The 26,508-nt window shown below is 39.6% G+C and overlaps 2 protein-coding genes across 12 annotated transcripts in view; one reads left to right on the forward strand and one right to left on the reverse strand.

Moving 5' to 3' along the window:
- Positions 1-50: 50 nt before the first annotated feature.
- On the reverse strand, positions 51-12,809 carry PCID2 (PCI domain containing 2). Its single transcript, XM_023918264.2, has 14 exons — positions 12,498-12,809; positions 10,919-11,008; positions 10,250-10,323; positions 9,510-9,575; positions 8,970-9,011; positions 8,408-8,462; positions 6,786-6,889; positions 6,058-6,133; positions 5,802-5,943; positions 4,652-4,752; positions 2,583-2,656; positions 2,294-2,419; positions 1,961-2,084; positions 51-962 (listed from the first exon to the last, which is right to left on the reverse strand). The coding sequence occupies exons 1-14, from the start codon at positions 12,807-12,809 to the stop codon at positions 870-872; spliced, it is 1,479 nt and encodes a 492-aa protein (XP_023774032.2). The 3' UTR covers positions 51-869.
- The window catches only part of CUL4A (cullin 4A), a 35,193-nt gene continuing 21,447 nt past the window's right edge, over positions 12,763-26,508 (forward strand). For 3 of the 11 annotated variants that reach the window (XR_015284260.1, XM_086880233.1, XM_086880235.1), the window contains exons 1-8: positions 13,545-13,789; positions 14,310-14,425; positions 17,700-17,803; positions 19,852-19,921; positions 21,686-21,759; positions 23,150-23,312; positions 25,071-25,160; positions 25,590-25,672. Coding sequence is in view for 10 of the 11 variants with exons in the window: in XM_086880233.1 (XP_086736359.1) it covers positions 13,624-13,789; positions 14,310-14,425; positions 17,700-17,803; positions 19,852-19,921; positions 21,686-21,759; positions 23,150-23,312; positions 25,071-25,160; positions 25,590-25,672 (866 nt within the window). In the remaining variant the exon portion in view is untranslated. The other 8 variants (XM_086880236.1, XM_086880242.1, XM_086880239.1 and 5 more) reach the window with 8 other exon arrangements.

Genomic DNA, 26,508 nt, shown 5'->3' on the forward strand with positions numbered 1-26,508 from the left:
TGATGCCCATGTCAGTTAAAGAGTAAAATAAAACCCAATTGTCAAAGAGAGGGGGGGAAAAAAAAAAAGTATTTATTTTAAAAGTAGTTTTAAAACCTCAAAACTATGATCTTATCAATCTGGATGAAGTTATATTGTACCACCCCCAAACAAACAAACCAGCCCCCAGGGTAGTAACATTTAAAATACTGGATCCAGTGGTAGTGTTTTCCCCAGAAGCAAAGTAAAACAGAGTATGGAAAATTTAGCTACATGAGTTTTTGTTCATCATATCAAAAATTAAACAAAATATTACCAGAATTTTAAAAAATCCCAAAGCCATCAGTGGGCACCTACCACATTTACTCAACAGCATAACTAACTGACACAGTAAAGCTTTTGGTGTCAAACACTTCTCTGTTTTTTAGAGACAGTTTGAAGAGAATATTTAATACCAGCAAAATTATTGAGACTTAAAAAGAACTGGAAACCATGTAAGAAAACATTACTTCCACTCTGAAGAATGGGTTAACACAAGTAACAAAGGCTGATACTTCTCTCTGAAGAATAAACACAGAAATAGTAACATGAAGTACTTTATAAAAGCTTTTAAGTAGTTCAGAAGGAATTTGGAATGCTTTGCTTTATGAAATACTCTGAATGATCTAGAAAGCCTGTGGAAATGACCATTTAAAAGTCAGCATTTCATTTCAATGCACTTTGTAACACTGGCAGCCTTGGCCATTCTGGGAAAGGAGCCACAAACAGTTCCTGGTATTTCAGTCCTGGACAAGAACCAGGCCATTTACAGTGTTCTTGGGGTCACTGGGAGCAGTTCCACTGGGCAAGTCGAGCATCTGAAGAGTACTTGCATGGCTAAGATGCAATACTCAACAACACACTGTTGACAGTGGAGGAAATGGGTTCTGCTTGCTGACCACAAGCTTCTGATGCTGATGGGATATGTAGCCTTTAATGTGACCCTGGCAGAAAGAAAAAAAGGCAGTGTTAGTACTTAGAGCTGGTAAAACAATCCCTACAAACCAAGCAAACACCTACAAACTAAACATAGCAAAGCTGTGTATGCTCACTCACCACTGCACCACTGTACTTAAATATCCATGAGGGTCCAGTTTATGTAAGTGGGTCACCTTGGGGAGTAAGCAGAAAGTTGGAGCCACCACCCTGTTTGTGTACTAAGGCTGCTGTCAGACTGAGAGCCTCTTGCCAGGGCCCCCTATGGGTCTGCTTATACTGCCTCGAAGAGACAGAGCTCTACAGAAGTATTTCTAGATTCACTCTTGTTCACTTTAAAATGAGGATTTTAAGGAATTAGGATTCCATACCTAATAAACTAAATTATATAGTACTTCCTTTTCAGACATAGTGCTGTAACAGTGAAAGAAATCTCCTAGTTACCTAGACCACACCAAATGTTTCAGAAACAGAAAAGTGGTTAATTTTCTTGCTGACACTACAATGATGCTTCAAAACCTCTGATTGAATATAAATATTTAGATTTCAAGCTTTTATCCGTTCATAAGCAGTTGAGATTCATTTAGCGTAAGAGACAAAATGTGGAACAGAACCAAAGAAATCTGGCTCTATTGTTTTCTAATTTGAGAAGACCAAGAGTCTCCTACTTCAAATACTGAACAAATCTTTTTGGTGCCACTTGAGAGGTTTGTATTTTTAAATCGATATTTCTGCATATATAGAAATGTCAGTATTGAATTTGTTATGTGAAATTCAACTTCAGTTTTAACTGATTCCTGCAAAAAAAGGCAGGAACAAGAAGTAGTCTTCAGGGCAAAAGAAAACATTTCACTTTGAGCACAAGTCCCAAAAAAAACCACAAGAAAACTTGGGATTACTGATGTGCTTTTTATAGAATATAGAATAACAAACTGTTATTCTCCATCTAATATTTTTTCACTTTTGGAAGTCTGGAAGTACCAGAAAATGAGTGGTCAGCACTTACCAAATATATAAGGTTAGCTAAAATACACTGGACTTCATCAATATCAACATCATCTACTTGCATGAACTTCAGAGCAATCAGAAAAGCATCTAGAGATAGCTGATGAGTTTTGAGTAGTAAATATCTGAAAGAAACAACACAAAAATGTGTTTTTGAGAAATAATCACTTAAAAATGCTGTTTCTTAGAAAAATGGCATTTCTACAATAAATTCACCTTAACAGGAAGTCAGCTCCCTCAGAGAAAACTAAGGAGCATATACAATTCTACTCCAGTCCCAGGTGAAGCCATATTAAATCTGCTTTTGCAAAAATGTAGGTTTTGTTATGCTTACACTTTCTTGAAGAGATTCCTGTACGTGATGATTTTGAGCTTCTCAAGGATAAGAAAGATTCCACATCGAATAAAAAAGGTCTCATGCTTTGTCAGAGCATCATTCAGTAGAAGAAGATTTCCTTCACTGCAAGGATAAAAAAATGAAAAAGTGAGAAGGTCTCACCCCTATGAGAAAAGAAACTATGACTTGGTAGGAACATAACCTCCCCTACCTTCCTCAATCACCCCAAAGAAACACTTTTTACTTAATACTTTCTGAACACAAAGCAGAAAAACAAGCATCATACCTCACAGACTTTGTTACTTCAGCAAACTGCATAAGGTCATACTTTTTTAAGAGCTGAACTGTTGGCATATGGCCCTGAAAAATAAATGGTGTCCAAGTTTTCCAGGGTAAAGTCAAATGAGTTTTAAATAGAATCTAGTAAGCTATAAAAAAAACCCCACTTGTAAAGAGAGAAAAGAGGAATGTTTAACCACTTTTTTTTTGGCTACAGAGTAAGAAGTGAATAGAAGTATTTGTAAGACAACCCCCTTCTCCCTCTCAAACATCTCATAGCACAACTCACAACAACTACTGATTTATCATGATTTAGGGACAATGTTAGGGAACAACTACTGAACTTGTAGAATCAAGATTCTGTGACATGAGGCCTTGGCAGATTCAAATTTTATGTCACAACTGCATCATCTAATCTACAAACAGAAGAACTGCAGGAATCCCAAGGGAATACGAGCAATGCTTCAGCCTTGTTAAGTGCTATCTCAGCCTGTAACAGGCTTTTTCCTCCTCTATGGCTCCATACAGAAATAAAAATGTTCTCACAAAAAAACAAACACCACCACCATACCCTCCCAAAAAAAAAAAGGCAGAGAAAGTTTAAATTTCAAGAAACAAAATTAATTCTTATTGCTAAATCAGGTAAGACAACCATCTACAGAATCAAAAGGAAGCTTTGTCTTTTATCCCCTGCATGGCACAGAGCAGAGTGCACACTAACTTGGTCAGACTTTAAATTTAGTTACATCATGATATACTGTTGCTAACTCCTTTCCTGGATGAAGGATTAGCTGAGAGCAGAACTGAGCTGCAGGTTTACTGAGAGCTGTTAGGAACAAAAAAACCAACACACAATGTTTGGGCTCTGATTTAAAAAAAGCAACTGTAAATACAATGACCTTTATCTAGTTTCTTTGATGCCTCTTACACACTAAAACTGCTTTAAAAAAGCATAGTAATTCTAGGCACTAAGAGACCCACCAGTTTAAGGCACCCAGTCAGGACTGGGACAAAACTTTTAGGAAAACTGTTAATAAGTTTTCCTTTATCAACCTGACCAGTGACTGATCTGAAAACAACCACTAAGAAATTAAAAAAAAAAAAACCAACAAGGAAAACAGAAGCCAGTTACTTGACACAGCAAGGGACTGGAAAGGCAGCACTGAACGGAAAAGGCAGAAAGGTCACAAACAGGTCAGGGGAAGGCGGAAAATGGCAACTCAATGAAGGCAGGTGATAACATTTTCCATGGGTAACTTTGGTACCAGGGCCAGAAAAGTAAACTCTAAACTAGTTCCTGTCCTCTCAGTTACAATGAATTAATACTCAGCATAATCCACTAATTCAGGAATACACAAATGTTAGCACAGCACATGGGAAAGGACAGGAGCAAGAAACAGATGTGCTTAATTCTTTTAATAGAAATATGAAATGATCAAACAGTAAGTCTTCACTGATTTTTCAGAACCAAATGCTCTGCCTCATGACCCTTCTAACATGCCTCAAATGGGAAAATGTACAAGTACAGATAAAAAAGCCAAAGACAGGCTGTAGCTGTGGCAAACCCTTCTCAACAGTCCTCAACCATCTGTTTGCACACCCTTCTTTCTTCCACCAGGTGAAAGAAGCAAACAAATTTGTTCTAGTGAATCCACACCTTCCCTGGCTTTTGTGTGAAGTTGATCAGCAGAGAGGCACTCTGCTACAAGACAGAAGTTACACTGTTGAGTGCTTCTCCAAAGAATTCAAATATACCTTTATTAAAGTAATAAGATGAGGCTGCACCCTTAGGAGGGGTGGGAGAAAGATAGGGGGAAAGGAGGGCTGGGTTGGTTTTGTTTGGGGGTGGGGTTTTCTTCTTTGGCTGTGTTATTTCCCCCTCACCTCCTTTCCTGTGTTGCTATAAATGACAACACTTTTTGCTCTCACATAACAAGGTGTGTGTACGCTGCCTCTTACAGGGGTAAAACAGCCTCTGAATTCCACTAGGGGAAAACCAAGAAAATACTGACCATCAGTTTTATAATCTGCATGTGTACTCCCATCCCCTTATTTAGGAAAGTAGTATCTACTCACCAACAACATTTTTACTGGCAGCAAGTAGATCAAAATCATTCTTTTGTTCTTCTGGCTTGATCGGTGACAGTGCTCAAAGGCAAATGAGAGATACTCTTCAGCTGCAAACATGAGTAACATGAATCAAACACAAAAATGGATTAAAGCTGTAACCCAAATTCTGTGTTCAATGCCCATCTCTAACTTGAATACACAATATTTGAAATTGTATATAAAAGAATCACACCACTCAAAATACATAAAGAAAAATTGGAGATTCACACAAAATACCAAGTATTACCAGAAAGGTAGGTTCTCCTTCAGAAAGTCAAAGAAAAGTTGCCAAGACCTTGATGTCAGACATTACAGCTATAAGTAACACAGGAATTTTCATCTCATTTCAGTAGTATTATTGTGCTCCTATTACAGAAGCAGAGAATCTCAAGAAGCACTGATAATACACTCCATTTCCTAAATTCAAATTAGGTTCTTCAAGAGATGAAAGCTGAATGCAATGCACACATGTCCTGAGCTGTAGAAATGTGCCAGTGAGACCACACAGCAGAACAGCACGAAAACCTCTCAGCAGCTTCCACAGATAGAGAAAAAATGATAAGCCTGACAAACAGAACACACTGTTTGGAGTAAGAGAACCAGCTCCAGAACAGATGTCAGTCAGGGGCTTCAGTTAGTGATGAAGCTGAACACCTTAGCTCTGGAAGCATTTCTGTTAGTGAAATCTATTAGAAATTTAGGAAATGCAGTTTGTACATCTTCCAAAATCAATGGATCAAGAAACTAATTCTACACTACAGTTTGCTGAAGATTTCCTACATGGCACACAGCAACTTGAAGATTTGAAGGCTCCTCTGTGAAACCTTTACAAACCTATTCTTTTGGATGCTCACACATTTTGTAATGCACACACATAATGCGTAGGACTGCAAGAAACTTCACTGACACATATATTTTAAAGCTGGGCATATGCTACAATTAGAAGTGTCATGTAATCTCATCTCTTTCGAGTCAGCCTGTGAGCCTTGGACCTTTCAGCATGACTTTTCCCTGATCAATTGCATTCCTTGATCAATGCAATTTTGGGTCACACACACACACAACTTCAGCAAGATTTCATGCCAAGTAGCAAACATGTCTCACTGGCACACATTACCTTGCTTAAAGTCACTGTCAAACATGGCCTTGCGTCCAACATAGTATTTGTATGTAACTCTCTGTGCCATACTATACTCATCCTTCAGATTTGAGCTGTCAATTGCTCTAATTAAGGGCTTACAGAGATGGAGCTTGTTGATCTGTTAAAAAAAATACCATTTTAATCATAGTGTAGATAGATGGTATATAAAAACAGGGTGGGTTTGACTTAGAGTATGAAATACAGAACTCAGCTTACCAGATTTGAACCCTACCTTAAAATAAATTTTAAACAGCTGATTCACAAGAAACAACATGCCCCACTTTTTTGAGTCTTCGATGCCTGCTCGACTGTCATAAGGAAAAAGAAAAAACCTGCTAGTACTGAACATTGTAAAAAAGTAATAACTTTGTCCTCACAGTAAATTCATTCTATAGATATCCACTCCATAGCATTTTTAGGGTAAACATAGGTGTAGCTCTGCTATATATTTTCTCAACATAATGGAAAGATTTCATGCAGAATATTATTCACCTGCATCAGGGTCCTCACTCCAGTCTGCAGATAACATACACAAGCAGAGCAGTGGCTTATAATACGTGAGGTGAAAGAAAGACCCGGAAAAAAGCATTTTTCCACTTCAGAAGTGTTAAAATTGCTAACACTAGAAACCAGAGTCACCTCTTTTCCATCTAATTAATTCTAATGGAGCAAACTTCACAACTAACAGGGCACAGAAGCATTAATCATCTTTCCTGAGAGACAGGGACATAATCAGTCCCTCCCAACAATACCTGCTAGGAATGCTAAACCTGAAGTGAGGGCTCTCCCTCTGTAGTTAATAGTCAAGAGAGAACAGCCTATAAATGAGAAGAGACAAGCCTCAGAAGTGTTCATTCTAAGACCCATATATGGTCTAAATAAGTGTGAAAATCTAAAGCGAAGTTCATTAAGTTCTTAGTAATTTACTAGTGCAAGTTCAACAGAGGGTCTTTCACTTACGTGTCACTGGCACAGACTCGGAAGCAGCCCATCAGCAGTTCTGCTGCTTTTTCCAACATGTCACCAACTTTGCTTTTCCCTTTCTTCACAAGCTGTTGATCTGCCTAGATTACACAGCAAGAAACAATAAGCAATTGTACATCATGGTTCAGTGGCTGCAAAGTTTAATTCCTTAATACAGCATTTTATAAAGTATTATAGAAAGAGATCTCTCATGGCTGCTATCTCCCAAATCTAGAAGACAGTCAAGCTCACAGAACAAAAGAAAATACTCAGAGAGGCTCCTGGACAGGTTTAACACTTGAATTGGAGCATTAACACTTCAACTCAAGTGTATGAAGACCAAGAGCCTGGAAAAAATTATGGAGTTTGAGTCTTAGAATTTATAATTCAGTTTCTCTCCACAGCCACAAAGACTAGATTTTATTTCTAAACCATATTCAACAGTTTCCAGTAGTAACACACACTGCTGGGACCTGAGACTTCCAGAAGAAAGATAAAACATACATTACTGCAGCAAGAGGAAAAATAAAAAGTTCATCTGTCAACATATGGGAAAGATCCACACACTGACTCATGCAGAACTTCAACAGAAAAAAACATAGCAAGTAGGTATTTATTATGTGCTTTCCATAAAGTTTTATTACAGTGTTTGCATTCTCACTAGCTGAAACATAAATAAAATAAATGGAAATGCATCCTTCTGCAGAAGTCTTCTCTGAAACCAAATCCTCTGAATACATTAAGGTTAGAGGACAGAGTTCAAACACTTCCAGCATGACTGATTCAACACTTCCCTTCCTTATGCATCTCAGAGACAGGGATTTCACTCATTCAAACTGAGAACTGAGACTTGCTGCAGAGCAATCACACACATGAAAAATACTCCCTATGCAAGCATTCCACATGTGTGGTTTTGTGGGTAAGTGGGCACAAGAGAGTGATGAGAGGATGAACACTGAAAATACTGGATATTGTCAAACCCTAACCTAACTTGAACTCTAGCTTCAACTCTTCAGGTAAAGTGACTAGGAACAAAATAACATATCTGCCACTTACCTCAACCTAGAAGTTCTCAAACAGATCCCTACACAAGCTACTTCAATTCACCAGACTGGGAAAAATAATGTAAATTTGGGCATTATTTGCATGTCAGCATTTGTATGGGTCCACCAAGGGCTCCAAAGAGCATCAGAAGTGATGCACACGTCTGGAAAAGGGGAGCAGAAAGTTCCCTCTTCAGATCTGGTGAATGGTTAGATCAGCCTGGTTGCCTGTGATAACTCAAATTTCCACCAAAACCCAGAGATAATATGAAAATAGTGACTTATACCATGTGCTACTCAATAAAGAAAATATTTATCCCTTCATAAGTTCTAAGCAACTGCTGGGAGTTGCATTCAGATCCTCAGAACCCCTCTAGTTCCATCTGCAAATAGGAGGTGGACAGACTGAGCAACCTCATTTTTCAATAGGACTGGATGAATGTAGCGTGTCAACAAAATCATAACAATGAATTAAATAGAACTGAGCAAAATTAGACTGTGTAGTAAACTCTATAAAAATATTTTGGAAATACCAAACAGATAAAAGTAATGAGGTTGTTAATCAGATGTACTTACATTATTAGCAAAAATTCGAAGATCAAGGGCTACAGAATACATAATAGGTAAGGCCCTGGAAAAAAAAAAAAAATCATAGTATACTTAGAAGATGCAAATCAAGCAATGAGTATGACATGAGAAACAAGCATTTTTTTTATTTTTTTTGTTAGTTGGTTATACAATTTAAAAACTTTAAAAGTTGGTCATATATTTAATCTTTAAATGAAGAAGGATGCACTTCTTAAAAGGACAGTTCTTCAAGATCTCAGCATTTCAGAAATCCTACACTACAATAATTATTTCTAATGTCTTTTTTACTGTGGCTTTAATAAAATTCCGCTTCTCTTTGAACAAATCCTTCATATATTTACATATGGACCATTCCACATAATTAAGCTCAAATGTTTAGTTTTCACACTTTGGACATGAAAACTCAACCAAGCAACAAAGCCAATTAGGCTTGATTTTTAGCATCACTGGGGATAAAAAAAACTATAAGTATAATTTTAGTTTGACTACAATGGTATTATACTATAAAAAGATGAGCCTATTTTCTAGTAGCTTTCTACCATGCACTCACCAATTTTCTTCTTTATGTGCCTGAAACGCTCGCAGGAAAGATGTATTGTATTGAGGGAAATTTAAAATGCCATGAAATGAAGCACAGATTTGAGAAACAGCTGTTCAGTGGTACAGCTTTCTTTCATGAAAAACTAAAAATCAAAACACCATCAAGAAGCTGAGGAGCCGAGCTGCAGTATGGAAGAACATGAGCACAGCCATGCACTCCTTTGAGTGGCACCAGCAGTATGAAAGACTGGCCAGAGATAAGAGAGAAGCTTCTTTATCATTATCTTCCCCTCTAGCCAAGTACAAACTGCAAGGTATTATAATGATTTGAGACTCTCCTATATTCTAGAAATTAATATTCTATTTTAGACCCAAGTAGAAAATTCCTTCTTAGCCCTTTAGAAAGCTGGAAGAATGTATGTGCTTGGAAACATAAACAACTGAAGTGTATTGGGAAGCAGACCCCATTCTATTAGATTTTTAAAAATCATACTTATTCAACAAAAAGTTAATCTGAAAGCAATATTGCAAGATTTATGGAAAAGGATATTGGACAATAACTGTTTGGCATTTGTATGCTTCTACGAAGTCGTGGTTTGCAACAGCGTAAGTACACCTGCCAAAGAAAAGGTGCATTAGTGCATCAGAAAATATACATAAATGACATATTTATTTTTGTGTCCTACCAGGCATGAAGTTTTACAGTTTATTTAAGGCACAAAGAAATGGAAGTATTCCTTAAAATTGGCACAAGTATTTTAATAGAGCAGTAAGTTTGATAATTGTAGAAAACAAATCCTAGAGATGAATAGGTATTTGTTTTATATAAGCTAACACTTATTGAAACTGTCACCAAGATTAGATTTTAAAAATGCATGACTGTTGAAAGAGACTAGATACAGAAAATTATTAAGTAAAAGCCTCACAGAATTACTTAGACAGTAAGCTCTCTTAAGAGTACTTTTATGATTAAAATTCCCTTTTAAAATTTTTTATTTCCCTCTAAATTCTGGTGCAGCTAGTAGGCAAAACAAGGTAAACAGCAAGCACTGACACCAAAGCTGTGTCAATGGCCACACACAGATGACATCCAGGTACATAGAGCAAACTTTATGTGGAGAGGAGAAAGAAAGTCTTTATTTCCTGCAATTCTAGCATTATTTATAAAAGTAATAAATACCAAGTTTTCAGGTGTAAGCCCTTTAAAACAGGCAAGTAAGCTTAAGGATATCCTTCCCCATCCCTGCTGTACACCTCACAAATGACTTTACATTACAGGTCTATCTTTACCTTAGGTGGGCTGCAAACATTTCATCATATGGAGATTCCAAAACTTGTTGACACTTCTCCTCTGGAGATGGAAGCTAAGTGTAGAATAAATCAATAAAACATTAAAGGAACATCCAATGCACCAGAAACATCATGTGTGATAGATAGAATATTTTGTCATGGCAGTTCTCACAGATTTGCTATGGTTGGAAGGGACCTCTGAAGATCATCTAGTATGCATCTACCAGAACTTTAAATTACATTAACAATCATATCCAGAGAAATTAATTGCTGGTGTGCATTCTGTCTCCAGAACCTGAACAGAGCTAGCCCTAAGTAAAAGCATCAAAACACACAAACACCAGATCCTTACTACCCACTGCTTTTTCCTCAATAGTGCCGTACACTGTGCTATGCTAATAACTAATGCAGACCTGGTCAGAAAGGATATTCAAAACTGTATCTATCCAGAAAACAATTCAGAGTGGAACACAAAGAGCCAACTGGAAAACAAAACTTTTACACAGTAAGAAGTTTCCCTTGTAAGAAGAAAAGGGAAGCAAATCTACAAGGGGATCATATCTCAGCCTGTGAAACAGATTTCTGAGGTTTCTCTCCCATGGAAAGGAACCCACATATAGAGCTAGGAAAACTGAAAGTACAATAAAAGGTCAAAAAACAGATCCTCACCTGCAGCCTTGGGTTTGCAACATGTGGGTGTTTAAATGACACTAATTCTGCACAAAACGTACCATCTCTGGTCTCAATGGCTTCTTGTACCTACCAAAGTAAACAATCACATAGCAGAATAAAATCCAGCAACAGGCACACAACATATTTACACAACTACAGAAGCCACCATCTAGTCACCACTGTTCTTACATAGTAATATCAAACCAAATGTGAGTTTTTGAAGGCTTAAAAATGAATAAATAATTCTGTATTTCTAATACACCTGTTGCGCAAAAAGGTCTCAGGGAGAAGGTAGAGAGAACATCATTGTGTATTTTTCCTTATTTGTAGGATGCAAGCATACCCTGTACATGGGTTTAGCATTGTAAAACAGCAGTTGAGAGCCAGATTTGGTTATGCTTTTTAAAATTCCAGTTGGACTTATAGGCATCAAACACAGATGCAAAGGCATGATCTTTAAGAAATGCTTTAAAAAGACAACAGGCAGATTTAGCATGTAGATATCATTCCAAAGGCAATGCCTGATATTAGACTGGTATTTTATTTATATCAAATGCTTTTGAAACCTGCTAAGACTGTAAATGTTATATTATGTAGAAGAATGGTTTAATTCTGCTTCCTGCTAAAGATAACTCCTTGTAAAAAATAGTCTGCTTGGACAGGTTATTGTGACATCAAGGTGGAAATTTCTTCAGTTATGGAAGTAGCTTTAGGCATTACTTCTCAAGAGCTCCCTTCCCACTGCTTGAGCTTTGTCGTATTTTTGTGTCCCAATGTGAAACAAAATATTTTTTTGATGTATGGAAAGCTCATACCAAATGGGGAAAAATCCCATAGACCAAAATAGCAACAAAAGAGCGAAAATCAACTGTTCAAACTCTTTCAGAAATTTGTGTTTAGCTTTTGTTTAAGGAAAAAGAAGAGATAATTTTATGTTTGCCAGATAGTTTTCCATATTGAATGTTCTTCAATGAAGTGTCAACCGAAAAATGTGGACTTCTCAGAGCAGACCACTGTCCTGGCAGATCTCAGATGCTCCATTTTTGGAGACTAAAATCCAAACAATTTTTTGTGCCTTAACGAATCGCAGATGAAGATATACGGCAACAGTGATGAGAATACGACAGTCCAGCAAGAACCATGCAGAATGGACACACAAAAAGCTTGTCACTGACAGCTCCGTCCAGCTGGAATCCCTGCGGCTCTGCTCCTGCCTGTCCATCCTCCATTTCAGCAGTGTGTCCGCACTTCTGTGCGCCTCAGATCCCTGCATCCCTCCAACCCCTGAGCTGCACCTGCTCCTGGACACACACACAACCCTCCGAGGCGGCTCTTGCAAACAAAATTACCTCAGAAACCTCCACACTTTGCAGCCATTCCAGGGGTACATCCTTGGCACTCACACGGCGTGTGCTTCAGGCACACTGAAGAAATAGATTTCCCCACCACATCACTCATCCTACGTTGATTTATTCTTAGCCAAGGCAGCATATTTACAACGAACAGGAACGCTCGCGCATACTCAAACAGGGCCCACAGACCAATTGTAAAAAATCAATAAAAAAATCTTGCTTACTTGCTGCAAGTACTGATTTATGGTGATGTGCGCCATGAAGGGGTAAGGGGATGAGGCGGGATCCCCACACCCTTGGCACCCTCCGAGCCCCGGAACTCCCGGAACTCCCTCCGCGTTTCCGGATCCCGGCACGTCCGGGGGGGGGGGGGGCGGGACAGCCCGAGAGTCACGTGACGGCCCCCAGCGGCCGCTGCCCCGCCTCCCGCGGGTTCGGGGCGTGGCTTCACTCGGACAGCCAATAGGAGTGAGCGGTGGGCGGGGCAGGGGGCGCGCGTCAGCGGTGAGCCGCGTGCGCTGGGTCGCGCCGCGCATTCCTGGCTGGCGGTGCGTTGACTCCTGTCGCTGTTCCAATTGTCGCTGTCACCCCTGCTGCCCCTTGTACCCTTGGCTTGTGCAGGAGGCAGGTGGTGGCTTCCACGTGGCAGGACCCCAGTACCGGGATAGCCCAGTTAATTCCCCGGGAGAGCGCTGGAGACTCCCCTCCCTCCTCGCTAACTGCGCTGCGCGCGGGAGCGCTGGAGAGGGGTGTGGGTGAACTTGGGTCGAAAACGTTGACTCGAGCTCATAAACTGCCGAGCAGGCTGACTCCTAAAGGCACTGCCGCCAGGGAAATGTGTGAGACAAGGATGCGCTCCGTGCTCCTGCTGGCTGGGCTCGGTTGGGTTTGGGGGGTGCCGGTGAGCACGGCGCGGGCGGCCTCTCGGGCTGGTTGTGGGCGGGAAGCGCGGCTGCTCCTTGGCTCCCGTTCCGGCCGCCCTTCGGCGGGTACCAGCAAAGAGAGCCAGGGCAGGGGGGAGACACCGAGGGGCTGCTGCCGCCCGCGGGAGGCTGCCCCGGCCCGGGAGCCATCTTGTGAGCGGGGCTGGCGCTGCCCGAGCGCCGCGGGCCGCCCGGGCTCCGGAGCTGACTGGAACCCGGACCCGCACCCGAGGCGGCGGGCGGAGGCGGGCGGGCGGCTATCGGAGCCTCCCGCCCCGGCGGCACTTGGCAGCCGCCCGCGGGCAGTGGGGGAGGGCGGCTGGGTGGTGGCGGCGGAGGAGGAGGGGAGCGGAGGCGGGGACCAGCCGGGCCCGGCCCGGCCCAGCCCAGCGCGTTGCCCCGGCCGGACACGGCGCCCGGGGCGGAGATGGCGGACGAGCCGCAGAAGAAGCCGCACTTGTCGGCCTTGGTGGGGCACACGAACGGGCTCACCAAGCCCGCCTCGCTGGCCGCCACCGGCACCCGCTCCACGGGAGGAGGAGGCGGAGGCGCGACCGCCTCCTCCAAGAAACTCGTGATCAAGAACTTCAGAGGTGGGTACGGGGCAGGCCGGGCCCTCTGTCCTGGCAGGTGCGCTCGGCCCGATCTTTGTTTACTGCGGCCCGGCCGCTCCCCGCCCCTTGCCCGCGGCCGGGCCCCGCCGCCGTATCGGAGCGAGGGGCGGCTGCCGCCGGGCTGATAACGCCGCCGGGCTGATAACGCCGCCGGCACCGTGCCCGTGTAAGGGCTCCCGGGGACACGCGTGGGGCTCCGTGCGCGGGGGCAGCGGCCGTAGGGAGCGGGCAGAAAGCCACCTCGGTGTCACCGCTGATTAAAGCCAGGCGACCATGGTTGCCTCGCTAAAAGTAACACGGGCGTCAAACAGCGCAGCCGGGGGGTGAAGCGCGTCGTGCAAAGGCTCGGGTGGAATTAGTGACCCCTCCGAGTGTGCCAGAGTTACATGGCCGAGAGCAGAGTGGCTTGGCAGAACTTGATGGAGCAGCAGGGAGAAAGACATTGCTGCAGGTTCCCGTTGGGTGGCCGTTTCAAAACTACCTGTGTCTCACTTCACAGAAAGACCCAAATTACCAGATAATTATACTCAGGACACCTGGCAGAAACTTCATGAAGCGGTGGGAGCAATACAGAGTAGCATTTCTATTAAATACAACCTTGAAGAGCTCTACCAGGTAAGCAACATAAGGTTTTGGTTTCGTTTTTAGCAAATAAACTGCTTTGGCGCACATTCAACATAATGTATTTTGATTTGTTAAAAGCTGATTGAATACTTCGCTACATACTCTGTTTCTAGTCAGTTTCTGTGCATCCAGTTCCTGTGTACCAGGATCTGGGCCCATGAAAAAGCAATTTATGTTGGGAGGCACAGAACGCTATTCCTGGGCAGGGTGAGAGCTAAGTCTTAGGATCTTCAATACTCTGCCCAATCAACGTGCTGAAAACAGGATGTTATTCTAACAGGGTTATGAAGATATATATTTTATTATGATCTTTGTACGTGCTATGGTCTCTTGTAAATAGTAATGTTGAAATGTTTGATATTATTAGATTATAGTATTACACTCCTATACCTTTTGGGGAATTAAAAAGGAATCCTGATTGAGCAGGCAACAAGCTGTCACTTTACTCACATTTCAGGTTACTATTGCATTTTCAGAACAATCAGGATCTTAGGTTTTTCTCTTCAAGTGGTGAAAAAACATTTCTGGAATACTGGGACTATTGGGGCAGGGGCTAGGGAGGGTAAAAGAGCTGTGGAATCCCAAGCCATCTCTCTCTATTTTCTCCAATTATATGTGGTTTAGGTCTGTGTTATTTTAGATGTATGTATCTTGAGGTGTTTAACTGAAGTAGTAGCTTTTTAAAGTGATCATGTTATAAAAAATTACTGATGCGCTGAATTGTGCTACATAGCATAAGTTAGTTATGAGTTTTCTGTGGGCTGAGGTGTTTGAGCTGCAGATTGATGTCCTTGCCATCAATCAACAGGACTGGCCTGTTTGAAAAACATTATTATACACACCTAAAATTTTCTAAATGTTTAGTTGAGGTGCAAAGGGGAGACTGTGAGAAAAGAGAAGGCCAGTAGTATGTACTGTGTCCCTGTTCAAGAAAATCAGGATGGATATCAGAACTAACTATACTTGTCTCTTTAGTTAGGGTATGTAATATACGGGTCTAAAATGGCTGATTATGTAAATGTATATTGACTTAATATAATTATTCTCTTTAAATAGAAAACTTGACTGTAATATATTTATCTAGTGATACTTGCAGGTTTGTAGAGCTTGAGTGACATAATGCATTTTACTGTTTTAAATTCAGCATTTTATAAACACTGCTTTTTCATGTCTAGCAAAAAAATAAAATAAAACCAGCCCACAGATGCCATTAGTGTTACCTAATTTGTTTTCAGAGGCTTAGAAATTATATTAGAGTAATATGGGTATGAAATCACTAGGGTACATGCTTGAGAAGAAGAGAGAGATTTTAGATAAACTGTGAAGGGTAAACTGTAGTTCTTACTTTTTCTTTTTGCCTGCTTAATTGTAAAAGCTGTGTAAGGCTGGTTGAATAATCTGTAATGCAGCAAAATCAGGAAGATTTCTGCACAGTGGGTGGTGGTGCTCAGTGTGCCTGTGCATAGACAGGTACTTACTCTCCTGCCAGAGGAATAAAAGATGAGGTTCAGCATCCATTGGAAACCTGATCTGTATTTACAGATCATTTTAACTGCCTGTTGGTGAGCATCAAGTCATTCACAGGGGAAAATATCTCTGGGTGCCATCAGGCCTTTTCGGTGGTTATTTTTTTTTTGAGTCTTTATCTGACATTATGGGAGGAAGTGAGAGGCCTGCTGGAGTTCAGTGCACTCAGCGAGCTGGTGTACCAGCCTACAGCTGAACCTTCTGATTTATTTATTTAATTTGGCACAGTGGCTCAGAAGAAACTGAAGAACAATGATGAAGCTGTGTGGGAAGCCTGAAAGATACTCCTTTCCAGGCATTAGAGGCAGCATGGAATCAGGCTTGAAGGTGCTTGGCAGAAATTTAGTCAGTGAGCAATGGGAGGGTGGCAGCCAATTTTTTTTGTGACTAAAATAGAAATGATGTCTGGGATTGGTGGTAAATTGCACAGATTGTGATAGAAGTGGCTTATACTTGATGGGATAGAGAAAGTGGGGCAGTACAAAGAATTGCCAAATGAGGAGTGAGTGATAAAAATAATGGAAAAAGAAAATTACCTTTTCAGCGAGGTCCTAAATAATGTGAAGTGGGGCAGCACTGCCCTTCTGGAGGACATAGAACAGGACAGTGTAGTAGCAAAGGAAAGACAGGAGAGAAGTGAAGGAAAAGATAAGAGTCCTGACTTATACTGGGATGGATAGATAGGAGTGGCTATAACACTATCTGCAAAGTGATTGTCTGAATAGTGCTTGTTGCAAGTTATCATTTTACTTACCTTAAGACCAGATGAAAAACATATTGCAGGCACTGTGTTATAATTTTGTTTTCTTGTATGCTTTAATGTATCAAAATTGTGGAGGCCATTTTTATGTGCATTTAAATAAATTTAAATTAGGTAGGTTAGAATCCTCTGGAGCAGAGGAAAACATTCTTGGGTCAGTTTAGTTGCTCAGGTGACATAGTGCTTTAAATCCTTGGCAGTGTTCTGTGCAGTATTGCCTCATAATATAAGGGCAGTTGATATTAATATAGCAACCACTAGAACATTTGGTTTTGGGCAGAATTTGCCTCCTTAGTTAACTAAGGATAAATACTCAACTAAATCCTATGAGCTCCCAATAAATCAGTTCAAGTCTTTATGTAATGATTAATGTGGGAGTTTTTTTGAGGGTTATGTTATAGTATGGGATTTTTCTTAATTATTTTTTCCCCTCAGTTTATCTACCTTAGCATGAGTGCGTGAATCAGTGGAAATACTTGGGAAGAAATAAGTTGATAAAAAGACAGGAAAGTAGCTATACTCATTTACCATTTAGACAGACTGATTGAAATATCTACCTTAAAGTTATGAAGAAATTATAAAGTATTTGGTATGATTGTGTTCCTGCCCTAAAAAGGCACTTGTGTGCATATTGAAGGATGCACGAAATGGACCCTCTGGAGGAGTTCTACTGATGAGCAGTATTGAAGGAGGCAGAATTCTGGTAGTGTTTAAGAACACATCTGAAATATGACCCAGATTGTGGTGGTGGATCTTGTTTGAGACACAAAATCTAGCAGAAGAGGGGACCAAAATCAGAAAAGACTCCTGAAGTCCTAATTTTTCTGCATAACTTTGTTTTGATGTTTTGGTTTTGTGCACAGCTTGAACATATAGCGCTGATTTTTTTTTTTTTCCTTTGTCAGTCAGTAATTACACAGACAAAAAAAATTAAGTTCTTTTTTTTTGTCTCATTCATAATCCTTTCTTGGTTTTTAGGCCGTTGAAAATCTCTGTTCCTACAAAGTCTCTGCTACACTGTACAAACAGCTGCGACAAGTCTGTGAAGAACACGTGAAAGCACAAATCCTTCAGTTTAGAGAATATCCTTTTTTCATGCGCAGAAGTGGTTAGAATGGTTAGTTTAAGTCATTATTTTTTAAAACAAGACTTTGAAAAAATTGCACCAGTCAATGTGTTAAAGAGGTTCTTTGACTGTTTACATATTTTTAAATCAGTCAAAGGCAACTTTAGTCATCTGGGTGAACATCTAGCTTTTGTGTATTGACATGTAGCATGCTAATAAGAATGTATTTACCATTTTAATAGGGATGCAGGTTTTCCACTAAATGTAGAAAATGTCAATACCACTGTGAGATTTCTCAGCAGGTATGAATTTCTGGGGCAGGTGAGTAGTTGTGATGCTTAGAGAAGCAATACCTTAAATCACAGTGATTGCCAACAACAGTAAAAGAATTTTCAAACATAGTGCACCTGTTTGACCAGAAATAACTACTGGTCAGGAGTGATACATCACAGAGGCATTCAACAAGCCTTTGTGTATCTTATGTGTACCATGGGAGGTTCTTGGAAGAGACCTCTAAGTTCAGGGGATCATTTGGCTGTCTTGGGATGCATAGAAGGATGAAGTTTTATGGTAGATTTCCCCATGGATTACTGAAGTTACGTTGCTGGACTTTTCTGGCTGAATGGGTCACAGGAGTGCCTGTAGATCTGTGGACACCTAGCTGTAGCCAGCCCTGTTTTCTGAATCCAGTCAAGCTTTGCATGCTGAGAAGGTGCTTTATATCATAGGTGTCTTTCATGTAGTAGCCACAGGGTTGCATTTGCTAGAGCAGCAGATGAATAATCTTTTTCCACCTTCCTGTCCCCATATTCCAGAAAATGCCTTACCCACCAGTTGATGGATGGAGAGTGCCATGTATTAACAGATATTACAGCACTGGCTGCTGGCATTGTTTCCCAACTCTATCAGAAAATGATAGGATAAAGTAGTAAAGATAGGATAAAGTAGAAGGAAACACGAGGACAGGGCCCAGAATGAACCTCTTTTCCAGGTGAATGCTTTAAATGTGCTTTGGATTGTAACTCTTCAGTTTCTTGGTTCACTGCACTCCCCAGGTAGGTGCCTACACTCAGAATAATTTGGGGTTTTTAATTGTATGCAGCACCAATATGGTTTTGGGCTGTGTGGTTTTGGGTTTTTTGTGTGTTTTTTTGGATCCCATTTATGGCATCTGGCTTCTACATAGCACATTAATACAGTAGTCTTTAACATACCTGGTCTTTGAGAACCAAACCATACAGTCTTCTTTAAAGCAGTGTACAGCCATTTTTTGCATTCTTGCTTTTTCAGACTTCAGATGATGTAATAAAAAAAATGTTTTAAAGTTAGTGTTTTCAAACTTTACTTTCACCTTGCCCCCTTGACAGGGTGATGGTGGATTGGAGAGTTGAAAATTTGATATTTTCCAGGTGTACCACTTTGTATCCCAAGGGCATGAGATCAGATAAGTCAGATTTGGCCAGAATGAGCTGGAAATGATAATGTATGAGAGAGGAAGGTAAAGCCTCATTTAGATTTGCTTGTGAGACACATGATTCTATTATTTATAAATAACAGTTGGATCTGTTGTGTAATGAAGAAAACTCTGTAGATTACTTAGGGTGACCTGGAGATGTATATGAAAAGAGTGGTATTTGGATTTGTTGAGGATTATTTAGAACTGTAACTGCTTTTAAGAGATTAGGGTCATTCCTGTTGTGCACAGTGTGAACTCATTAAATGAACAAAATAACCTCTCCATCCCTCTCACCTGAGTTGGTGGCAAACGTGTGTTTGACGCTGGTGGGATTTCTTGTTTAAATCTGTATTAAGGTTACACAGTACAGCCACTAGATGGTATTACTGAAGAGCTGTGAGTGTTATTCCTTAAAAACACAGGGAGGCCTTCTGGAGAGCTGCCAGCCACTGTGCTGGGCAGCTCTGCAATTAACGGTTTATCCCTGGCAGGCACGGTAGCATTGGAATATCCATGGAGCAGCTTTGCCTAATGGCTGGCAAAGATCATCTCCAGAATCTGGCCTCTAAAGATACTGGCAAACTAGTTTTCCTTAATGGATGCTGTACAGATTCTCTGGATAGTCTTTTATTTTTAAAGAAGATAAATAAATGCTGGCAAGATCATTGCAGACAAATGGTAAGTTGAATGTTTGTTCAGAGTACATATCCTTGAGGTGTGAAATCTGGTTAAAATGAGTTTGTTACAGTTTTAACTTGGGCCTTCACTGCACCTCCTCCTCCAAGTTTCAGCATTGCTTTTCACTTTGCCCTTTGCTGGCTGAGGGAGCTTCTGTTGTTGAAATGTAGGTTCTCTTAACTCTGACTTTTATAGGTTCATATGAGATTTGAACATCACTCAGAAATATATTGGCACCTCTTTTGCTTTGGGTGGAAAGAAAAACTAACCAAGAAACACTGAAGTTGTTTGCTGTTCATGATTTTAAGTAACTGGAGAGTCTTTGCTTTTTGATAGCTCCAAGAGCTAGGTTAACTTGTGATTTATTTTTTTTTCCAAAGCAGAGGTGATTATCCTGAACATAGAGCTAAGAAACAGAGAGGATAAAGAACTGAAACTTGCTTTCTATTTGCCTTTTTTGTCTTCTACCTCCACAAAGATTTCTGTTACAGAGAGAAGTCCTCTCTGAAACATTATGAAAGCACTTGATGTAAACTGTGCCTTCAGGAAGGCATCACTATAATTCCAAACCCATTTTTTTACAATGAGTTTTTATTCCATTGTCACTTAGCTTTGGCTGCAGATGTCCTATATGGTTGAATTTCTATTTGCATTCCTCGAATCCACTGTTCTTTACTTTCCTGTGAGGTTTGGGCACAGGTATGTGATTTTTATCTGAGTTAAAAATGGAAGGTGTTAGGGAAACTACTTTAATTCAGCAGTCTGATGAAAACAGAGTTGAAGATACTGCCTTGAAAATGTAGTTAGCATGAACCTGTGTTTTCATAAAAGGGTTTTTACTGTGATCACAGTTTGCTTTAATTACTTCTAAGCATTTCTTTTCTTCTTTGAAGCAACATCTGTAGCAAGTGGCTTTCTTGCCTATGTGCTGGGTTAGCACTTGTGCTATATAAGAAAAAAAAAATCAACCTTGCTGCTGTTTTACTTTAATATGCTTGGCCAAAAGCTATGTCGGCTTGAGAATTGCTTCAGAGGCAATGAAATCTCTTAGGGAAGGAGTAGGTGGACAGCTGGGAATAGAAATCTCTATCTGGCCTGGGGGTGAGTTACTGACATCCGGAGTTATGCTAATGCTAAACTGGGAGTTGAGTCAGGCAGCCTTCTTATGAGCAAAGTTAAAAATGGATTTTTGAATGTAAATGTCTAGTAATCTATGAAACCACCTCCTTCTCCCTCTTTTTTAATTTGAAGAAGAGATATTATATTTTTATACCCTCTTTCTACTGTTGGATTTAATGTATCTCTATTTTTCTTACGAATTTTGGAAGCTCACTTTTATTATGGAAAGATCTATTGCACAGCTTATTACTGTCTCAGCTTAAACCTTTGTTTCTTTGTTTGTTTGTTTTATAGCAAAAAGCATGGGAGCATGCTCTTTCAGGGTGTTTAATGGCTGTATTGGGGGTGCTGTTTGAGTAGCTTATGTATTTCAGTGGTATAAAACTCCTAACAGACTAAGAAAGCTATTTAGTTAAAGGCTATGAATTTAAAATCTGTCTAGGATGTACTTGGGAATACCACCAAGTAATAGTATTAACTTCAATAAAATTGCATACCTCTGGTTGTACAAGTTACCATAGAAGTTTAAAATACCAACATCAGTAAATGAGGTGTGTGTCTGTGATGTAGTTTTTCAGAAGTTGTTTTAAAATTTAAAATATCACATGGAGGTGAAGAGAAAAATATTTTCTTTATATATTTCAGATCATGATAAGAAGCATTTTCTTATTTTTGGATCGTACATATGTGCTTCAGAATTCAGTGCTTCCTTCTATATGGTAGGTATCCATGTAAGTATTCCTATAATCTTTAGAGTGTTGTTGTGCTATTACATTTGCAAAGATTGAAAATAAATTTTTTACATTATATTTGAGCTGTATAGTAGATCTCTAAAATTTTGTGTCTGTTTGTGGAAATGCATGTGTCATGTCCTCCTTCCCCAGGAATATTCACTGTCAAGTGGGAGTAAAAGGTCTGTGAAAATGGGCTTAAAAGTCAAGGCATATGTGTAGCTGTAGTTGTCAGAGCCTGGGTGAGGCTGGGTCTGTGGGAATCTCCTCTTGACTGCTGCCTCCCACCTTAGCAGCACCCCAGCATTACTGTAGGTGCTCCTGGTTTTGACCAGCATTCAACTTCTTGCCCTGTTTTTTTTAAATAAGTCAGATACATTGACAAGGTGCAGGTTATCTTTCCAGCTCTGGTCACTTGATGATGCTTTTGTACTTTCAGCCCTCCGTAGTCACATCTTTGGGCATTCTGCTTTGAAGCATCCCCCCTGAGGGGCATTTTAAATTATTGCCTGAGCAAACAAACACAAGCTTTGCCAAAAATTTCTGGTATTGTTACTCTTTCATCTAAAGCGCCCCCTCCCTACCTGCCCCAATCCTTGCCCCCCACCCGCAAAAAGGAAAGCAGATAAAGTGCTGAAGTAAGAGCGTGTCTTTTCCCTGCCTAGCTGGCTGCTGTGCTCTTGTGAGTTCCTCAGGCTGTCTGAAGAGCCTGGTATGTTTTGTTCCCAGCTTCAGCAGTTTTCCTCTAACTCTTTGTGTTAGGCTTCCTTTTACTAAACATTGTTGATGAGGTCTGTTCATACTTTGTCTTATTTTTCTCCCACTGGGAAAATTCCTTTTATTGAAACCCTGATGCATGTGAAGAAGTGGGAGGTAACAAGCTTTATCTAAGATTGCTCAGTTTTCAATATTTAACAGTTAGCTGCTTCAAGGCATAGAGGCACCATTCCTCATCATCTCAGAATGGAACAAGAATCTAATTGAGGTGATAAGATCCTAAAGATACAAAGAATTCATGCTTTTGAGCAAAACTTAAAAATTACATGTAGAATGTCTGGCCCAGGGAATCTTAAGTTAAGGTATATGATCAGATTTTTTTTTTTTTAATAATAAGCAGGGAAACTTAAAGTCTATTATGTGAAAGTTGCACAGGCTGCTAACAGTTTTTCACTGAAGTGTATGCCTGTGGTAGCATGTGATCTGGTATTTTTAGAATAATTCATGTTATGATTTTGTTAGAGGACAGTGTCAAAAAGGGCATACACAACATTAATATATTCTTTTTGCATATAATATATATACACTGTATAAATTTTAAGCCTATGTATAATTTTTCAAAATAATCATCAGTGTTGACTAATTTTCAATATTTACATAGGGATATGGGGCTAGAGTTATTTAGAAACCATATCATTAGTGACAAGCAAGTTCAAACCAAGACTATTGATGGAATTCTCTTGCTAATTGAACGAGAACGAAATGGTGAAGCTGTGGACAGAAGTTTGCTGCGGAGTTTGTTGAGCATGCTCTCAGATCTGCAGGTGAGTACAGCCAAATTCACTAGTAACAGCTTTGTTTAGAAACACAGTGTGAACTACCTAAGTCATGTTTTATACAAAAATTATTCTGTTCATCTAGTAAATATGTGTAAAATCTAGCTAATACATTGATATGATTGCCTTGTCTTTAGCCCATGTCTTGTACTGTTTTTAATGAGACCTCTTTGCCTATTTTCCTTAGCAGAAGTAATGGCCTCAGATCTTAATAGATTTACAGGTCTTTTAGTATGTGCAGTATTTTGTCTGTCTGAATCACTCATTGTCTCATCCTAGTGCCAGTTAAATGTAGGAACAGAAAAACTTGCTCTGTCACTGTAAAAAGTGTCACTTTTTTGGAGTCCAGATCTTGGGTCTGTATCACAAAAACATCACTACTGGCAACTTCATAGAAGTGCTGAGGATAGAATGGGATGCCATAATAAAGCCAAGGTTTTCAGATAGATCATGTCAAGCTGCAACTTATTGGAATGAGCAGAGATAGTAAGTAACCAAGGAGATTGACAAATGCTGTGGTTATGTTAATCCACATAGGTTGTCCTTGAGTTAATGTTGCAGCCTTGTGTGATGTACAATGAAACCTTTCTGTCCTTCGTTCCTAAAGCCTTATGAGGTTACTCCATTTCAAAGTGGCAGTACAGCATTACAAAACTGGCTGGAGGTTTGAAAGAGTTTGAAGAGGCAAACCACATAAAAAAGTCCTTTCTGGTTCGGCAGTTTACCTGTTTTTCTGTCTTTCATGTTAATCCTCTTGACTTTAATCTGTAGCTTCCTTTATTATCCCAGAAAAATTAGTCTGTTCAAGAGAGAAGCCATTGGAAAAAAAACTAACCTTTTGAAAGTGATACAATAATAGAATGGTTTGGGTTGGAAGGAGCCTTAAAGATCATCTAACTCAAATCCCCATGCGTTGGCCAGCGAACTTTCAACTAGACGTCCTTAAGAGACAAAAAGTAATCAGAATAAAATGAGGTTTATAGCTCTATGTTTTAGAAGAAGTACTTTCTTCTATTCTTCCACCACACTCACGGAATTTTCCCTTTTTCTTTTCACTGTCCCTCTGTTTACATGTTAATCCCTAGTTCTTCAGACTGTTACAACTTTACATAGCTGTTCTTTCTGACTTATTTCCTTTGTATGATAAACTGTTAGTCATTATGCAGAAGTTTTTTAATGTCTCTGATTGTTATTGGTGCTCTTTTTTACTCACCTTATTTGTTCTCTGTAGAAAGAGTTCACCTTACTTGATATAATTCATTTTTCCTGGGCAACTGAGAGAAGCCTGGCAGATCTGAAGATGTGTTACTGAGCATATTAATATTTTACTGATGAGAATTACCTATTTTGTGCCAATGTTTCACTAGCTGGAAGGGGTTTCTTGCCACAGAAATATCAGTGGAAGTTTAGATCCTTTGGTGGATTGGATGTTGCTGTGCTGTGATGTTGGGTACTGGTGTTGGGCTGTGTGCCTTAAACAGAATTAAACAGATTGTTAATCTAGACTTGTTCAAGTACTGATGACTGAAACAAACCATTGCTGCTCTGTGAAGTCAGTTCTGAGCTCAGTCTTTCTGAAACCAGTGGGCAAGCAGAGAGTTTAACATAATGTTACATTAACATTCCTCACAGCTGTGTACATCCTTGAAATTTTACTTGTCCTCTTATGCCTGACAAACAAAATACATTACAGCTACCATTACCATGTGAGCTTAATGTAAGTAACTAAATTGATTTCTTGAGCAGGTTTACAAGGAATCGTTTGAACAGAGGTTTCTGGAAGAGACTAATTGTTTATATGCTGCAGAAGGCCAAAGATTAATGCAGGAAAGAGAGGTAGGTGCATATGGTGGATGATTGCTTTTATATTAGTTTTATCAACTCTGGGATTACATGAGAACTTTGGTAGTGTCATGGTGTATTAATGTCCAGTGAAATTTACTGGCACACAGGTGTCCATATGTTTTGATGGTATTGTATCAACAGGGAGAGCAGACCCTAGGTTGTCATGGAACTTGATAGATACAATTGTGTAGTAACCCAGTGATGTTTTTGTAGCTATAGTCACATTACCAACTGTAATATGTTTTATATGAAATAACATAGATTAATAAAAATACAGATTATGTAGTACATAACAATGCTCTGGTGGAATAGTGCTTTCCAACTAATGTTCTCTTTAAAATGTAGTTTAATTGTCATGGAACAAGATTAGCTGCCTTTCATACCTTCATAGTTGAACTGGTTGTTCTCTTGTCTTATTAGGTCCCAGAATACCTTCACCATGTTAATAAACGTTTGGAAGAAGAAGGAGACAGAGTAATAACATATTTAGATCACAGCACACAGTGAGTACAAATTTTATCATTTTTACTGTAAGTCAAGCATTCTTCATAAATCAGTATAATTATCTCTGGTTGTAGAAACACTGAGATAATTTCTTCATTATCTTACAGATATTATCTTGTTGAGAGTGCTTGTGAAATAGCTTATTTTTTAAAAGACTTCAGTTTTCTCAAAAGTTACTTCTTTAAAATAAAAGGATATTTTCAGTAAGAAATAAGAAATTTGTTCAGAAATATTAATTCTGTATATTGCATCTTGAAAAAAACTTTACATAAGAACTCAATTTTCCATTTTCAAAATAGCAGCTGATTTTAGCCATTCATGTGCTTGATAACATCTTTAACCACAAATCCCTTGAGGGAAGGAAGGACTCATTAGAAAAAAAACCCAATCAAACAAGCAAAACCACAAACAAAACAAACAAAAATTCAAACAAAACCTGAAAAAACCCAGAAGGGCAGAGGACATGAGTATCATTTGTAAACAGTCCAAGGTGTGAGCTTAGCAGTACATCATCTGCTGCCCATGTACTGTATGAGGTAGCTTGTCCTTTTTTCACTTGGGTTTTAAGTAATAGTTTGTATTTTGTTGGGTTAACACATTCCTGCAGGAACTGACACACTACATAAATCCATATATAATTAGTCCTGTAGGAAGCTGTTGCTTTTTTTCTTTAGTTAAGAGTGTGACATTACATTTATTGGGTTTTAGTCTTCTGGAGGATTTATTGGCATTTTGTTTGCTGTCAATAGGATAACTGAATAAAAGTTTATCTTTTTAACTCACTATTTTCTTCAGACATCTTACATATATATACACACGTGTGCGTGTGTTGTGT

The sequence above is a fragment of the Cyanistes caeruleus genome, chromosome 3, assembly GCF_971803275.1.
Source record: "Cyanistes caeruleus chromosome 3, bCyaCae1.hap1.1, whole genome shotgun sequence".
NCBI classification, from domain to species: domain Eukaryota; kingdom Metazoa; phylum Chordata; class Aves; order Passeriformes; family Paridae; genus Cyanistes; species Cyanistes caeruleus.